This window comes from Euleptes europaea, chromosome 3 (assembly GCF_029931775.1).
Source record: "Euleptes europaea isolate rEulEur1 chromosome 3, rEulEur1.hap1, whole genome shotgun sequence".
Lineage (NCBI taxonomy): Eukaryota > Metazoa > Chordata > Lepidosauria > Squamata > Sphaerodactylidae > Euleptes > Euleptes europaea.
The window spans coordinates 45,718,369-45,737,051 of record NC_079314.1 but is presented as its reverse complement, the minus strand read 5'-3'; the positions used below and the strand labels follow the sequence as shown (position 1 = coordinate 45,737,051).

At 41.7% G+C, this 18,683-nt stretch overlaps 1 protein-coding gene across 1 annotated transcript in view; it reads left to right on the top strand.

Moving 5' to 3' along the window:
* The window catches only part of CCDC146 (coiled-coil domain containing 146), a 68,074-nt gene that overhangs the window by 33,817 nt on the left and 15,574 nt on the right, over positions 1 to 18,683 (top strand). Inside the window, exons 2-12 of the mRNA XM_056846226.1 lie at positions 1,152 to 1,234; positions 2,648 to 2,857; positions 4,954 to 5,011; positions 6,200 to 6,376; positions 6,559 to 6,632; positions 7,744 to 7,971; positions 9,909 to 10,095; positions 13,891 to 13,986; positions 15,892 to 16,062; positions 18,029 to 18,117; positions 18,223 to 18,387. Of these exons, the coding sequence (XP_056702204.1) occupies positions 1,152 to 1,234; positions 2,648 to 2,857; positions 4,954 to 5,011; positions 6,200 to 6,376; positions 6,559 to 6,632; positions 7,744 to 7,971; positions 9,909 to 10,095; positions 13,891 to 13,986; positions 15,892 to 16,062; positions 18,029 to 18,117; positions 18,223 to 18,387 (1,538 nt within the window). The remainder of the gene's footprint in view (positions 1 to 1,151; positions 1,235 to 2,647; positions 2,858 to 4,953; positions 5,012 to 6,199; positions 6,377 to 6,558; positions 6,633 to 7,743; positions 7,972 to 9,908; positions 10,096 to 13,890; positions 13,987 to 15,891; positions 16,063 to 18,028; positions 18,118 to 18,222; positions 18,388 to 18,683) is intronic.

Here is an 18,683-nt window from a genome sequence, read left to right as displayed (position 1 = left end):
AAGTTACCAATTCAGACATACGTTACCAATTTCGTTGTGCAGAAGTCCAACTCCGTGGCTCATAGATAAACAAGGTGTAGCCGGGGAGGGGGGAGAGATGTATCAGTGTCTGGAGCCAGCCAAGACACTGAAAAAGGAGGGGAGAGGGGTTGCGTGGAGCGAAAGCTCAACACACACACACTTTTGCAAAGAAGGACAAGGGGACTGAAAGGGAACTAACTGCTCTGCCAAAGGGGGCAAAATATATCTATTCTGAAAGTGGGGGGGGGGAGACTGGATATTCTCCAGATGGCTCTTTCCAAAAACAAAAAGGGATCAAAGACTTAGGACCAGAGATAGGGTGAGGTGGCAGTTTGTTTACTAAAGCTAGCATCCTTGATTTTTACATCCTGAAATGGTCCTTCACGTTCCAAAGATGCAGCAAAGCATCTCTTTGATGTAGATAGCTGATGAAGTTTTCCCACAGGATACACAGGAGGGGGGGAGAATGCAGAGAAGGGCAACGTGATGCTCTCGCTTCAGTGTAATGGCTTCCCTTTGGATCAAGAGGCAATCAGGAATCATGGCTTCTCTTTTGCAGGTTCTGCAGAGGTGATCTGGCCTCTTTGTCCCTGGAAAGCCTGGCTTGTAAAAAGCTGGGGAGAGCTAGCCCAGAGCAGTGGGCTATTAATGTGCGACAGTTCAGTGAGCCTCTGGTGTGGATGCCATGACCAGGGCTGGAGATCAGGCAGCAATGTTTCAAACAGTTCAGTGAGTCTCTGTTATGGGTGCCATGACCAGGGCTGGAGCTTTAGGTAACATTTCTTAACAAACCCATAACTTTGAAATAACATTTCAAAAAAGCAATAGCAGAAGTTTGCCTGACCACACTGGATATGAATTATTGGATTGTACTTGCAAACAGTAGCTAGGTTCTTCTGAGCACTAATGGAATGTTAAAGGGTATTTATTGAATGACCTCCATTTTGACAGTATGTAGAATTCCATTTATATTTAGCTGTGTAATGCAAGTTGTTATAGAAGCCATTCCTGTTATGCACTTTTCTTATCTAAAGTGTTGTCAGGCACTAAATGACTGAAAGATTGCCTGATGTTCTCATAAAGCATGAAAATGTAAGTCACTCACGATTGTCAGTCTTGTCATTTTGCAGTTATTTCATGCTGAAAAAATCCCAGGAACCAGAGTATCTGAGTTGAAGGCAAAATATACCCTTCTGCATGAGGCTCTAGTAAGGTAGGTTATTTATAGGTTTTTGTGTGTGTTCTGCTGGTAAATACATGGAGAGCCAGTTCACACATTACAAAGTCCTTGTGCTTGTTGGTGGATGACATGAGGACTCTGCATGAGACATTTTGTGCCTTCCAGACTGAAGTGTGCCCTTTATTCCTTGTAGCATCTAGGGAGAAGCGATTTCAGCCTGCCTCCTAAGCCATGTCCATGTCCACTCTATGGAGCCACTGTTGGCTTTGTGGCAAAAATTACATGAAGCCATGTAAGTAATTTGATTTTCATGATGAAATCAAGAAGAGCTCAAAAGGGTGGTTTGAGGACACAAAAACATTGCAGGTGGGGAAACTCCTTCTACCTACATGCTGCAATCATGAGGAGAAAAGGGCATGTGTGAGTTTAGGAGGCAGAAAACTCCCACTGGATGCTCAAAGAAAACTCCTTGTGTCATCCAAATGTGAAGACTTTGTAACATGCAAAGTGGCCCTTATGTTAAGTAACCCCCAGAAATATTAGAATTCGTTGTTTCGTGCTAGGTATAATTATAGTCTGCAAATGCTTTTATGTCTGTAGAAGATGTAGACAAGAAAAACTGTCAAATGATTAGATGGGAGACCAATCTGGAAGAATAAATTGATATGAATTTTTAACAGAAACAAGTATATACATCATTGAACACATGAAGCTGCCTTATACTGAATCAGACCCTTGGTCCATCAAAGTCAGCATTGTCTACTCAGACTGGCAGCGACTCTCCAGGGTCTCAGGAAGAGAGGTCTTTCACATCACCTACTTGCCTAGTCCCTTTAACTGGAGATGCCGGAGATTGAACCTGGGACCTTCTGCATGCTCTACCGCTGAGCCACAGACCCTCCCATTTGATGCCAGCAGTCCGTAATTCTGGAACTAGTCAAAATAAAATACTTCCATTGCTTCTGGGAAAGGCAAACATAATTTTTTGTGTGGTGGCTAGGGTTGCCAACCTCCAGGTGGTGGCAGATCTCCTGCTATTTCAACTGATCTCCAGCCGATAGAGACCAGTTCACCTGGAGAAAATGGCTGCTTTGGCAATAGAACTCTATGGCATTGAAGTCCTTCCCCTCCCCAAACTCCCTATCTTCAGGCTCCGTCCCAAAAACCTCCCACCGGTGGCGAAGAGGGACCTGGCAACCCTAGTGGTGGCTATTGAACTGTTCTGGGAGAGAGCCTTGGCATAACAATTCACTGGTATTCTCATAGAAACACTACATATGCTTAACTTTCCTATTTTTCCATGTTGTTAAAATATTTTATTTTCATTCAAGGATATCTTACAATTTAAAGTTCAGATGTGATTTACAATAGTTGTCATTCAGAATGTTCATTTTTATTTTGTTTTGTTTTCTAAGTATGTGGTTCAACATTTTCGTTTTACTTCAGTTTACAGGCATCAGAGATTCAGCTGTTGCAAGATGCCAAACGTTTCACTGTTGAAGTGGAAAACCAGCAACATGAACTAGAAAAGGCTGACCAGTTTCCAGAGGGATCCACCTCTGAGGTGTCCAAACTGAGGCAGCAGTACCTGAGATATCTTAACGAATATAATGCAATTCAAGAAAGAGAGTATGAAATTCAGTACAAGTTGAACAGGTAAATACTATTGAAATTACCTAAATTACAAAGTACATGAAGTGTCATCCAGGCTACTAGGAACCTGGCACCTGTGTACCCATGTACTAGAGAGGGGAGGGGAAGCAGAAGAAAAACAGAAGGTGATTGGTTGTGCTTGAACCAGTTCTCACATGTACTCACCAAGCTTTATTGATTGATGGGATAGACAGTAGGGCCTCTCCCTGGGATCTTAATTCCTGGGCAGGAGAAAATGGTCCTTCAGATGTCCCAGTCCCAAGCCAGGTAGGGCTTTGAAGGTCTAAACCAGCACCTTGGTTGTTGGCTCGGAAGCGGATCAGTAGCCAGTGTAATTGCTGCAATATCGGGGTCACATGCTCCCAATAGCTGACCCTGACCAGCAGTCTACCAACAGTGTTCTGCATTAGCTGTAGCCTTTGAACACTCTGGTGGTCCCTTCCAACTCTACGATTCTGTGATTCAAGGGTAGCTCAGAGTAGAGTGCATTGCAGTAGTTTAGTCTAGATGTAGATGGTCTAGTCTAGATAGATGTATATAGTCTAGTCTAGATAGATCACTTTGGCTACAACTGGCTGACCTAGGAACAGACACAGTTGATGCACCAACCAAAGCTGGGCAAAAGCACTCCAAACCACCACAGCCACCTGATTTTCTAAGGAGACTGCTGTGTTGAATAGCATTCCCAAGCTGCGAACCTGGCTTTTCAAGGGGAGTATAACCCCATCCAAGACAGAAGAGATCTGAAGTCACAGATCTGCCTTTTTCCTGACTCAGAGAACCTCTGTCTTGTCAGGATTAAGTTTCAGCTTAATTTGAAGTAGCTTAACTTTTATAACTTGATGTTACTAAATTCATTCCTAATTATCTCACAGTCTGAAATCTTCATTTTACATCCATCAAGCATTTCCCTCTTTCCCCAAAAATTCCACTTCTCTCCAAAAGAGATTTCTCCTTTTTAAAGATCCTATTCATACTCTTCCTCTTCCAGCCCCTCTTTCCAGAACCTTCTAGAGTCTCAGTGTTCATGTGGTATTTTACTATAACTTAGGAAGGCTTTTTGTTTTTCCCCAGCTAATGGTTAACATAGCAGTTACTGTCCAAGCTGAGAAAACTAGATTAATAGGAGCTGTCCTGCCTGGATGGGCAAGTTTAGATCTGCTGAGCACCAGCAGAAAGCAAATTTAACACCTTCCCCCCTAAAGCTGAGAATTGTTGAGGGGTTGCCTGTGGGATGAGAACAATTTCACCACACTGACATTCATAATATAATGCTAAAGCATTATATTATTAAGCAGTTACATTTTGTGGCTTTGGTATTCAACGCCTTTCAGATGGGCATGGGTGGATATCTTGCACAGACACCCAGAAAACAATTATTAGCTTGCTGCATATTTATTAAAATTTCAAAAGTCGTCCCCAACATCGAAAACAATTATAGGATTGACAAGGGGGTCCAGAATTGGTCTCACTGCTAAAGCCTTTGCAGATGTGCTTACAAACAGAGAGGAGGCTTATAAATTGCAAGGGCTCCTGGAGAACGTAGTACTGCATCTTTGAGTCTGTCAGTGATGCTACTAAACACACTCTATTGTTAGTGAACTTGTGTTCAGCTGCAAAATCTGACAAGCAGCTGTTGTTGCTCCTGCAACAAGCAGGAATCGTTCTCTACTTCTGCCTATAGGAGTGACCAATAACTATTTATATGAGGGGAAAGTAAGAAGTGCAATCAAAATACTACTGGAAGGATACTAAACTTGCTCTTTGTTCCGCTGAACCTAGACATTGACAATTTAGCATGCTTCTGTTGGTATAGCGCCACCTCTTCATCTCTTCCTGGGTTCTTGGTCACACTAGAGTGTAAAGGAAGGTTGGGAACCATATATGTGGATAGATATGGAAAAATGAATGTAGAATTGTGACCCTTCAGTATTATTAAATCATTTGATAGTCTTATATTTTGTTTCAGTAATAAACTCTTTGTTTTTATGTGTGCATATTTAAGTATTTAAAAGATGGATGCTTCTAAGTAATGGACAATCACTTGCTTTGACATCTGTGAGCTGAATTTTCTTCTGTACTAATTTACTTTTCTTTAGCTTACTAGAAGACAAGAAACTCCTAGAAAGAGAGTATCAAAGGATCCCAAAAGCTACTGTAAGTATGATGTTCATGTTTCTAAATTTGGATCCATTTGGTTACATGAAGAAATAAGAAGATGACACAGCTAAAATACAAACACATCACTCTTGGAGTACATAGAATTTTTGCAAAAGCAGAATGTGGTGCAGGTATAACACTGTGTCCCTTATAACTGTAGTTTGCTGATTAGAAGTCATCCTTAGGAACAGTGCTCCGTCCAGAGCAAATTCCACCATCCCTTCCTTTATTTATCAACCATGGTTTGGTACTACATGTGTGCCCATGTTAACCATGGTTAACGCTAATCAGGATGTACAGACTTTCATTGCACAGCAAAAGAGAGTCTTGAAGCTTTTTCTAACATGGAGATTAAAGCTTCTTGTTGGCAAGAGGATTGTGTGAAGCTACCCTATGTGCTTAATTCATGAGAAAAGAGTTTTTGGTTTTTCCAGATGGCCAAGTGAAGTGCATTTAGTTCATCATAGGTGTCACACCTACAGCATAAAAAGGAAATTCTAGGCCTAGAATTATAACAGCAGTCACTTGCTTCTGCACCATTGCTATTTTGACACTCAGACTGTACCCTCACATTGTTTGGACATTTTGGTATTGTTGCATTTTAGCAATCAGTTGCAAGTGCATTTTCCTGTGTAGCTAAGACACTTTATTTTTGAATGATTGTTAGAGCTCCATGATAATGCCGTATCCACTACATGTAGACCCAGGGAGCTTCCACATGGAGTTTTTACTCTGTATTGGCAACTGCAGTGGAGCAGATTTTTTTTTTAACATCTGCACAGCATTCTCATTCTGTCCACTTTCTTGGGGTTTGGCCAAATTATAGTCAAAATTCATTGAAGGGGACATTTTGAATTAGGAAAATTCAGTGGAGGTGAACAATTTACCCCCATCCTTCTCTAGTGCCAAGGCTTTGATCCATTTTAGGTGGCACTTCTCTATGGGGACTTTGTTTTTTTTACACATCAGAAGTTCAGTTCACAAGACTCTAATTTCATGTGTAATTAGGCATCTAGTAAAGGCATATAGGAAGCTAAATGGGGCCATAGAATCATATGTCAAAGAATAAGCATGTCCATAGAACAGACCCAGTGTTAACATACTCTCAGTGAATGCAATCCATTTTTCAGTCAATTTGAGAAGAGGTACCTGAACTTTGTGTTTTTGTTGCTGTTGGTTTTTAAGGATGCTGAAAAGTTGATTAAGGGTCTGAAAGAAAACTGTGAAGAGCTCCGTAAAGAAACCTCACAAAGAAGACAAGAAATTAAAACACTGAAAGAAGGTTTGGCAGGAAGACAAAAGCATCTTGCTAAAGACCAGAAGGAACTTGATGAAATCCTTCGGAAGCAAGAAGATATAAAAGTAACCCAAGCCTAAGTGTATAATTATTATTCTTAAGGGCTAGTCCCTATATTATGTTTGGCTGATTACATTCTTAATAAGTGTTTAGAGAAAGGGCCAGAAAGAGTCACAAGTTGGGGATGCAAATTGTGCAAGGGTGGGGGGGGGCGAATGTAGGCTAACATCTGTATTTTTATCACTAGGATGAGCTTATCCACCTCCAGGCCATTCCTATTCAGCTTGGGAAAGAAACAGAGAAAATGAACCGCAAGAAGCAGTAAGTTATTTAATGCTGTTTTCACAAAATTGTTCAGTTTCCTAGCTGATTCTATGACCTTAGGCAGTTCATGAGAGGGAGGGCATCTTGGCCATCTTCTGGGCATGGAGTAGGGGTCACTGAGTGTGTGTGTGTGGGGGGGAGGTAGTTGTGAATTTCCTGCATAGTGCAGGGGGTTGGACTAGATGACCCTGGTGGTCCCTTCCAACTCTATGATTCTGTGATTCAGTTTAGTGCACCATCCAATTAATACACAATGTTTGGATTTAAACTCATTGCCATTTACAGTCTGATCCTAAATATTTATACTGGTATATCTGCTGGTGCTGCATTTTTGTAAGTTAGCAAAAATCACAATTTATGATGCTGGGGCTACACTCTCTTTACATTCATTTGTCTAATGGAGAAAGTCTTAGGATTGTTCATGTTGTGGAAGCCAGGAAACAAGGCCCCAGTTCAGATGTTTACTGTGAGCTCTCATCTCTCTTTGACTGGGTCCTAACGTTCTGTTAAGCCCCAACAAAGTTGTGTGAAACGAGCTCGTTGCCAGGCTTGCGTTGCCAGGCTTGCGAGTTTCAGGACTGGAGACTAAATACCAAACTACGCAGGATGTTGGGGATCCACAATTGGATCCCTTGATGTGTAATTTAGCTGCCAAAAGCAGCTGCGAGGAGCTCTGATATGGATTGGGGCCCTGGCACTCAGAAATGAGTCCCCCCGCCATGCCATTTTCCTGATCAAAATGCCCCCTCTTTAAGGCTGCTTTATATCCAGGTTGGGGGGAAAGACCGGCATAATACAGGCACCTGTCTTTTTTCTCTAGTGGGGATTGAAACAGCCTGGGGGAGTCATTTTTTCCAGTTAGGAATACAGCATGGGAAGGAGTCAGCCTCTCTTCTTGAGCTCTGTGGGTTGAATCTCTCTGTGGGACATAGAGAGAGAGCTGCCTTTTGCTGCTAGATTACACATTGGGGTATCTGATAATTGATTCCAAACATCACATAAATTTGGGTTTGGTTTATTAATTTCTTTTTAATGAGTGCAAAAGGTTACACGGGAAATGAATGAAAAGAACCCTTTTGAGATATTCAAATCTGCACATTGTCCATAGGGAAGCAGAGAAGAAGATAGCAGCAATGCAGGAAGAACTGAGTGAAGTAATTGACCATGTTAAAAAATCAGAGGATGCAATTGAGGAAATACTTCTAGAGAAGGAAGATGTGATGAAAGAAGTGGATGGCAAGAAAGCATTGCTGGAAAGCAAGGAACGAGAATACAGCAATTTTATAAAGATGCATGAAATGAACAAAGAGAACGAAGGAAGTGCCATAGCTGAGAGGTGAGGCTTGCAATGCAAGGTCAGGGGATCTGAAGAGGGACTCCCTGTCTGCCGCTAGGAACAAGAGAGCATTATCTTCACACAGAAGTTTTCAAACCGGGCTTCCTTCACTAGTAGGATCAGGAAGCTAAAGCCTGGTTTGTCAGATGTATCAATTGACCTAGTGCTAGGGTTGCCAGGTCCCTCTTCGCAACCGGCGGGAGATTTTGGGAGCAGAGCCTGAAGAGAGCATTACCTTCACACAGAAGTTTTCAAACCGGGCTTCCTTCACTAGTAGGATCAGGAAGCTAAAGCCTGGTTTGTCAGATGTATCAATTGACCTAGTGCTAGGGTTGCCAGGTCCCTCTTCGCAACCGACGGGAGATTTTGGGAGCAGAGCCTGAAGAGTGCGGGGTTTGGGGAGGGGAGGGACTGCAATGCCATAGAGTTCAATTGCCAAAGCGGCCATTTTTCTCTAGGTGATCTGATCTCTATCGGCTGGAGATCAGTTGAATTAGCAGGAGATCTCCTGCTACTACCTGTCAGTTGGCAACCCTACCTAGTGCCTTCAGTAGGTATATAAGCATAAGAAAAGCTATGCTGGATCGGACCAAGTCCAGCAGTCTGTTCACACAGTGGCCAACCAGGGGCTTCTAGGAGGCCCACAAACAAGACGACTGCAGCAGCATCCTGCCTGTGTTCCACAGCACCTAATATTATAGGCATGCTCTTCTGATCCTGGAGAGAATAGGTATGCATCATGGCTAGTATCCATTTTTACTAGTAGCCATGAATACCCCTCTCCTCCATTAACATGTCCACTCCCCTCTTAAAGCTTTCCATGTTGGCAGCCATCACCACATCCTGGGGCACGGAGTTCCACAATTTAACTATGTTGTGTGAAGAGATACTTCCTTTTATCCATTTTGAATCTGACACCCTCCAGCTTCAGCAAATGACCCCACATTTTCTCGTATTATGAGAGAAGGAGAAAAGCTTCTAGTATTATGAGAGAAGGAGAAAAGCTTCTCCCTGTCCACTCTCTCCACACCATGCATAATTTTATAGACCTCTATCATGTCTCCCCTTAACCGCCTTCTTTCCAAGTTAAACAGCCCTAAGAGTTTTAACCACTCCTCATATGGACATGAGAATAGCTGTAAAAAAGTATTTGCCTACCAATTTACTAAAGCACTCCATGCATCTGGTGAAATGGGCTCTCACTCAATAGTTTTCACACCAGCTGCCTTCAAAAGAATACTTTCCACCTGGGCATCTGTTGCAGAATCCCTCTGCATGGCAGAGGATGCCGTGATATTTTAGGTGTGCATTTAGCTCATGTTGAGCAGAGACCACTGTGAATATGCCCCAAAATGCACCAAATGCTCTTGGACCACTGGGTAGCTCAGAGAAAGAGTGATAGTGGTGAGCAAGGCGTCTTTGGCCATTTATGCATGGGAGGTTTTACCTTGGGTTTGCCACTCTTTAGATGCACATTTTACCTATCCATTTCCTCAAAACTCAACAATAAGCCCCCATGCAGAGTTTTGAGAATTCGGATGGGGAAAATGTGCATCTAGAGAGCGGCAAATCCAAGGCAAAACCTCCCGTGCATAAATGGCCTTTCAGACAGCTTCTTGGCCATTCTCACTTGCCTCATCAAGAAACCCACAACTGGCTTCTAAGGAAGCACAGGTTGCCCACGACTGTTGCTTCCTTTTTGCCGCAAGGGAGTGTCACTGCTCCCCTTCTGAAATTCGAAAAATAGCAGGTTCAACTGAATTGCTATCCTTGAAGTTCATGGTCAGCCTTTCATTACTGCTTTCCAATTCTGATTGCTATGCAATGATGTCCCCACCCCAATGTGTCTGACTTTAAAGTGATTGCATTTGTTTCTGCCTATCCCTTGGTCAATTTTCCTGTGTGTTTTTTATCAATCATTCCCTCCACTTACATAGGGGAATTTTAGAAGTCGGATTCCGCAACTGTCTTGTGGTGAAGCAAAAACTGCAAGATACTTTGAGCCGCATGCAACGAGAGAGGGAGAGAGACATGAGAAATTTCAAGAAGATGGAGATGCAACTGAAAATATCTATTGAGAGCTTGGCACAAGTTAAATCGCACCATGAAAGAGTCCTTTTAGAGGTCTGTCTGAACAAGCTGTATTGGTGGCACTGGTTCTGGTTATCAAGCTAAAGATTTTCTTGACTGTGTTTCCTTGCAGTACTGTATTTACTCAAAAGGAAGATGACTAAACATAAGATGACCCCCTCACAATGTGATACCCATTTTTTATTATTATTGGACATTATTGTAACTTGTATGCAAATTTAAGACAACCACCTCTTTTTTATGGCATACCTAGAAAAAAACTACGCTGGCATTTGAGTAAATACTGTATCTTTTTGCGGGAAGGGTCAGACTTGATGAACAAAGTACAGTTTGTTCATGAGGTACTCAAACCTAGTTTCCTCCTGTGCTCATTCACTCGCTCCTTCTTGATCATAGAGCCAAGATTGAAGACTTGCAACTTTAGGAAGTCTTCAATCCATCCGCGATTTGGTGTGAGTCTGAATTTGGACACCTTGACTGATTGGGACTAATTTCTTGCCCACAATCTGGGATTCTAACAGTGCAGTCCAACAAAGAGTTATTCCAGATAGTGGGCTTAAACTGGAATAACTCTGCATAAGATGCCTTGTAAAATTTAGTTTAATTCTGGTCTACGATTCCTTTTTGGGGGCAAGGAACTATCCCAGGCTGCCCTTTTGGTCCTCAGCTGCCCAGCCAAGAACCAAGTGGGTCTGATGTGCAATTAATATATATATATATATATATATATATATATATATATATATATATATATATATATATATATATATATATATATATATATATATATATATATATATATATATATTTGCTGTACACATTCCAGACATTTGCATCCACAAAGAGTGCTTTTGTACAGTCTCATACAGTTCTTTTTCAGGACTCATATATTGTTGGGGAAAATATGCTTCTTTCACCAACGGATACATTAACGCTATCACTATTGGAAGTGACGTCACTAAAGATGCTGACACCATTACCTCCCCCATCTCTGCCAGTTAATTCATGATATTTTTCTCTCTGTTAATTCCTCTGCATTCTGCCAGTGTTGCTCAGCCATCAATATTTTTAAAGTTTGAAAAGCCACAAGAAGCCTCTGTTTCCAACGTTGTTTCAGCATTTCATGAATTGTATCTGAAAATGTTCACATTTTTTTTAAAGTTGTTGACCATCTGCTCTCTGACAGTTCCAAGCCAGCAATGGAGTATTCATCAGTTGTGCCAGTGTAGTAGAATGGTTAGTGGTTCAGAGGCTAGATTTTATTTATTTATTTAGTAACGTAGTGGCTTAGAGTGAGGCCAGATTAATTAATTTTTATCCCACCCTTTCTCAAAGGCGCTCAAGGTGGCATATGTAGTTCCTCCACCCCCGGTTTATCTTCATATCAGAGTTAGCAAAATTAAACAGGAGCCCAGAAGCACCTTCAAAAGAGAAGGAATTTATTCCAACCTTTGTGAGTCAGAGTTTACTTCCTCAGATCCCTCTGTGAGTCCTGTTAGTTTGACCAAAAGATGCGACTAGCCCAAGGTCACCCAGTGAGCTTCATGGCAAGCTGGGATTTGAACTCAAATGCCCCACTATAGCCCACTGGTTCTTTAGAAAACAAAACCCTCTGCCCCATGGAATCAGGGACCACACTTGCTTGGAGTTGATTTCCAAGGCTTTACACTCAGGCATCCAGCCTCTGTAATTTCTGTGCAGGTGTTATCTGAACTAACAAAGAAATAGGAACAATCATTTCCTCATAACTACAGACTCTTTAAATAATCCCCACCTACATTTGCCAACTCCTGGACCACAGATATTGGTGTGGGAGGTGGGGAGGCAGAGGGGTCAAGGTACAGAGGCCAAAAGAGTCAAGTGGTGGGGGCCAGGGGGTAGAAGGGCTGGAGATGAACAGTGTAAGAGTGGTGCCCGAACACCTTCCTTTACGAAAGAGAGAGAGAATGAGAGAGAGAGAGAGAGAGAGAGAGAGAGAGAGAGAGAGAGAGAGAGAGAGAGATCACATTTTACACTGATGGTTCCTTTTCTCATAGAGAGATCTGACCCACCCTCATCACTGAACTGTTGCATTTCATTTTGTATGTATTTAGTCGTGTGGCTGTTGTAAAGTCCTAGCCTTTGCCTCTATCATCCACAGTCCTGCCAGTCTGCAAAGCAGGCAAGTTGCCTATTGTATATGGGGGAAAAACTTTGGCCTCTCCCTCTATCCTACCCCAAATTTAACCTACACAGCTCTGCAACTCTGCCAGCCAGTACAAGCAAAGCTTAACGAAGACCCCAAAAAAGGGGTGGTGGTGATATTTTAGGCCTTGATATTAAGGCCTATGACTGCAAATTGGATGGAGTTTATTTATTTATTTAATTAAAATCATCTGCTGGTTTTTATGTTTTCAGTTGAATGGTGGCAATCATGTGCTGCTTCTTCCCAGAAGGCCATGGGTGCATCTTGATACTGGCCGCACCCTGCGCCTACTGGCATCAGACAGAGTGTTCTATCCAGAATACATGAAACCATGTGGGAAGTGTAGTATGACTAATACTTCACAGCAACAGGAAACTGAAGGAATTACTTTCTTTGGACATTATACTTACTAAAGCCAACTATTTCACATGGCCATAGTTCAAATGTACTGTGAAACTGCTTGCTGTGTATTGTGCCTCTTCCATTTATGCACAAGCTTTTCCTGTTTGTATCTAATCCACCAGAGACCATGCAATGGTGTCAGTGTTTATTTTGTGTGGAAATGCCATTTCGACTATATGGTCTTTCTGCAATCAAGCCAAAAAATTAATTGCAGCCTTATCAGGAAATGAAGAGAAGTCTGAGTAAAGAGGAATGCAGAGTGGTTGATATTTTACTGTTTTTAGAACAGAAACTTTGAAACCTCTTCCAAAGTGCTCCATGTCCCCTCTTCCCTGGATGCCAGCTTCCCCTGGGGAGAAAGTATTGTGAAATTTTTTTGGGGGGGGAATCATGCTTTTGGAACTATTTCCATGGGCTAACAAGTAGTAGGTAGACAAAACTTGTATTTTAATGCCCATTCTACAGTGAAAGGATGCAGTAACACCAATGTTGGCTTAATGCCATCATCTGCAACAGATGCCCAATGTCATGCTGGTGTGGCAGCTTGAATATACAGTATATGTACAGTTGCCACCAACAGCTGCCACCGAGCAGCAGTATCGAAAGCAGATGCACTGAAAAGTCAGTGTGGTGGGTTAGACTGCTGGGCTAGGCCCTGAGAGATCCAGGTTCAAATACCCACTCAGTCATGAAGTATGCTGAGTGACCCCGAGTCAGTCACAGTCTTAAAGCCTAAACTATCTTAGATGGCTGTTATGACACTCTAATTGGGGAAGGGAGAACAGTATTGGCCACCCTGTGCTCCTTGGAAGATTGGTGGGCATCAGATGTCAGTACAGAAAGGGGTTGAGCAGGATCCCTACAACCCATGCCAAAAATGTTTCAGCCACCACAGAGTTAGGCTGTGCCTAAATGACTGTGTTTGGCTGCAATGCCAGCATAACTCCATTATGGATCTGGATACACTGGCGCTGGGCTGTTATGGATCGGGCTGTTTTTGACTCTTAGAAATCAATAGGATACTATACAGTATAGGATTTGAGGATGCAAGTGTAATAACAAAAAACAATTATCTACAGTGTTTGTTTTTCGGGTTTTGCCCTTTAACAATCAATTTAAGATCAGAAGGATTTCTTTAAAAAATTTGTGCTTGGATTCCTAAATGTTCATTTTTTAAAATACTAAATAGCATGATTGTCTTCTTTGGCATAAATTAATAGTATCCTGTTCCCCTTTTACAGATTGATGCTCTTCCTAAAGATGATGGGACACTATTAGAAAGGCGCAGGGAACTCCAGAGAGAAGTTGAAATTATTAAGAGGAATCTTTTTCAGGAGGTGAATATTTATCTTCTTTATATGCCATGTTTTCCCCATCCAGTTTCATTATAGAATATAACAAGGGTATTTGCACTTTTCTCCATCTTCTGGGCATGGAGTAGGGGTCACTGGGGCTGTGGAGGGGAGGTAGTTGTGAATTTCCTGCATTGTGCAGGGGGTTGGACTAGATGACCCTGGTGGACCAAATCTATGATTCTACCTATGATCCACCCTTGCCCTACATTATGCATGTCGGGCCAGACTCGAGCCACTGGTCTCCACCGCCCACTGACTCTGGCCTGTGTCTAGGCTTTGCCTGGTTCATCCCTCTGGGACAGCCTGATGTGTTGCTGGTCACACTCCACACTGGCCAGACCTGCCCAGCTGTCACAGTACCATGCTATAAAATCTTTCTTCCTCTTACTAGTTGGTGGTTAATCCTTAAAAACAAGCTCAGCACAGAGAGATATTAGGTAATGTTGCTCCAGCCTTGCCGTTAAGTGGTGGTGGGGTCTTAATCTTTTATGACTTTTCCAGCTTTATGAAAGTGTGAAAAGCTTTGTTCCAGAGCATGTTAAATAGCAAGTTAACTTCCTTGCCCTTATCAATCACAAATGTATGTGGCTGCTTGATAGCTGTTTCTGAATTTTGTTACTTAAATACATACAAAATTTTGCTAGTTTTCTTTTGCCTTCTTCGCTTAGGAAACATTTTGCAGTGAGCTTTCTACATGTGACTTATTCACCAGTTACCATCTATTCACATTTGCATGTTTTGCTATCCTGGAAAATAATATTCTTTTCACGCATAATGCCAATAGAACAAATATGTCCACCCAAGTCACTTTGTAGCAACCAGGTCCATAATAACAGGGCAATATTGTGGATCCTAAACTAAGTTCCATGTAGAGCAGCAGCACATAAATCTAATAAGTAAGAGTTAGCATGGCTTGATTATTCCCCTCTAGCAGGGTCGGCCTGGTTAGTACTTAGATGGGAGACCACCAAGGAATACCAGGGTTGCTATACAAAGGCAGGCAATGGCAAACCACCTCTGAATGCCTCTTGCCTTGAAAACTCTTGCCTTGAAGCTTCCCGGCAGAGTTGTGACAGAGGTGGGGGCGGGCATCAACAGTGAGCTTGTTGGCAGGGGGAGGGCTGAAACACAAGGGATAGACCCAACCACTGTCGAATACTGCGGGCTTTGTTTCCATGAATAACCCAAACAACATTGGGCTTAACGGATTTGATTCGCGTCCATGCATAACCCTTTGAATTCGCTTTTTTTCACACTCTGCCGCAAGAGAGCAGCAAACTCGTGCGTGAATAATTGGCCTTTGTCTCCTTCTAGCATTCCTGCTGTGCTGCTCCCTCTGCCTTAAGATCTTGCCCCCTTTATGACGCCCCTTGCAAGGCTTTTTTTCATCAAGGCTAACATGCATCAAGGCTAACATGCAGCTAACAAATAAAACCACATCCCGGAAACCATTAAACCCAACATTATTAAACAAATTAAACTAGAGCTAATATACACATAAAATAAAATAAAATAAAAACAACAATTAAAAACATTGGGCTGGAAGAGGGAAATCACTGTGGGAATGCCAAATGGGACAAAAAAAAGTCTTCATCTGCTGGCAGAAGACGGCAACAGACGGGAACAGACAGGTCTTCTTGGAAAGAGATTTCCAGAGTTTCATATTAGATTAGAATCTTTTAAAGCAGGGATTATTCAATGTCTGTGTTCTGTAGGGCATATAATGCTAGTAAAATTAGAAGGATTTCATTTTAGAATGACAAACTTATTGAGGCTGAAGGATTAAGACAAGGGACTGTGTACAAGTGCTGCATTCTGTCAGCGTTGACTTTGCTATGCAGAAGGGGGAAAGCAACATTACAGTGGTCTCTGATGTTTCCAATTTAGAAAACATCCACTGATGTTGATGGACGGGCACTGGAGCAGTGCATTGCTGAAGAAGACCAGCTTTTTAAAGCGCAGGAGCATTACAGAGAGGATGTCAGCAACCTGATACGTATGACTCAGCTCAAAGCTGATGAGAGAGAACAAAAATCAAAGGATTTTATAAAAGCCCAGGTAAGAAGAATCCAAAATAAATCAAACGTTCAACATCAGTACTTAACCTGGACTTGCCAGGTGTCCTCAGCTTCAGTCCTAAACTGTAGTTTTTGGCCGATATATTTTTATCATTGGACAAATGCCTCAAACGTAGTTTCAGATCCAAACCACTGGCAAGTCTGTATTGATTGGTGACATGATTGTTCTTCTTCCTCTCCTGCACCCACATCCCATGGGAAATCACAAGAAATGTGACTGCAGTGTGAAGTTGGGTAAGTCGCTTTGTCTTTCGGTACTTGTTTCCACCAAGTTTCAATGAGTATTTACGCAGGGATTTTAAACCCTGTGACTGCCAAGAGATCTAGGAGATCAAAATATTAACTCATTTTTATTAAGGATCCTAATAGCCATGCATATTGGATGGAAAAGAGCAGAAATTACTGTTAATGCTTACAAAATGTCAGGGGAAAACAAAATGTATAATACAGGGTATGAACTTTTGCTACTCCCAGAAGCCATCTACTACAGAAGCCATCTGGCATCTACGCAGCAGTGATTCTCCATGTTGCTTTCATCACACTGTGAATGCAGAGGCATTTGCAGTGGCACTGGAACATCCACATGTTCGACTGAGCAGTGAATTATTTTCTCTCTCCAGTTGTCTTGCAATATCACATTTTCCCCCCAGGCAATCTGGACAAAAACGTCCTGCCCCTTTCCCCTTATGCATCTGCAATGAAAAGGGATAGAGACATACTTAAAAAAAAAAAAGAAATGTGAGAATCCAAAGTAACTAGAAGATTGTAGAAACAGATCAGCATAGTAATCTATGAAGCCCCCCAAAAGCTCTCTGGTGGCGTGGCAGGGGAAATAAATGGCTGTGAGGGACTGACAGAAGTAAATTATGTTCATGTGAGCAGGACATCTGAAAATGCACGTGTTTCCATACAGATGTCATGGAACAGTGCTTGGACTGTATTCTTTCTAAAATGATCATAGTAGAGTAGGTACAGGAAAGACTGGCGCAAAGCAGGGGGGAAATCTGGAAAGTGGACGATTAGCGGATGTTCTGTGGATGCTCAAAAAAAGTGCTGGCAGTTTGAAAGCAAAGTGATCGCATGGAAGCAGCCCATGTAGCATCTAACCAAACTCTCACAATTGCTTGAAATTTAGACAAAATCATACCCAGATAAAGAAATTGGCCTTGAGGTGGCTGAAAAGTATAGTTGATTGTCTCTTGACGGAAAGCATCCATCAGCTATTTTGAAATGGGAGCAAAGAGACTGAAACTAGCTACGTGCCAGGAACAGGGGTCTCTGGACTGTCAAATCTGACAATGCTAACTGACTATTTGTAGTAGTCAAAAAGGGCAAGAGTCCAGTAGCACCTTAAAGACTAACAAAAATATTTTCTGGTAGGGTATGAGCTTTCGTGAGCCACAGCTCACTTCTTCAGATACAGCTAGAATGTGAATCCATCGGTCTTTAAGTAGAGGAACAGTATGTAAATGTGAATAGCAGGCTTGATGGGATTAGGTGTGCTATTCACATTTACATACTGTTCCTCTACTTAAAGACCGATGGATTCACATTCTAGCTGTATCTGAAGAAGTGAGCTGTGGCTCACGAAAGCTCATACCCTACCAGAAAATATTTTTGTTAGTCTTTAAGGTGCTACTGGACTCTTGCCCTTTTTGACTACTGCAAACAGACTAACACGGCTACCCACTGTGACTATTTGTATACATGTTTCACTTATACCATAGTGTGCACATATCCTGCATTTTCAGACAATTTTATTACCTCTTTGTCCATATTTCTCTAATGAATCAAAAACCAGACACAAAACATGATTTCTTTGATATATAATCCTAGTTTGTGGCTCCATTAAATAAAAGCCCTGGTATGTTTACCCAATTGTCTTCCAATTTCTTAGGAAGCCTTTACAGTTCTCAAAATAATACCCACTGCTATTTCTATTGCAGTTTCGGCTGAATAACATTATTACAGAAATAAAAACAAAAGACTTTGAAATAAGGGAAAATAAGAAGAAGAAAAAAGAAATTCAAAGACAGTAAGAAAATGTTGACAATTCTTTTGATGAAGTGGTTTATTTTGTAGCTATGAGCTACTGGTCCATTACAGTAATTGATATCTTTCTTTTCCTAAATCATTGCAGAATGAAAGAATTTGCCAAAATGTATGACGTTGTACGACACGAGAGAAACAAACTGGTTAATCTTGTTCACGCTGCCCACCAGAAAACTGCTGAAATGAAAGAGCGGCTCAAAATGTTAGATAATGAGAGAGAAATCTTAAGGAACAGCGCTGTAATTAAAGAGAGGTGAGGCTCTAAGTAACTAATTCTTCTGAAAAACAAGTTTTCATGTTGAGTTCATAACTGAAGTATTATTTTTCTGATTTTGCTGCAGATATTATCTTTCCATTCCTTAAATGTTAGTTCCTTTATTGAACTTTAAATAAATCCCCTTTCTCCCTGATCAAGGTCAAAACAGAGTTATACCCATGTATCATGAGCTAGATTGAGAATGAACATACTTAATTGGAACATACTTATGATTTAGAAAACGGCCCAGCTACACAGAATTGCTTTGGATGAGATACATATTCCAGTGTGCC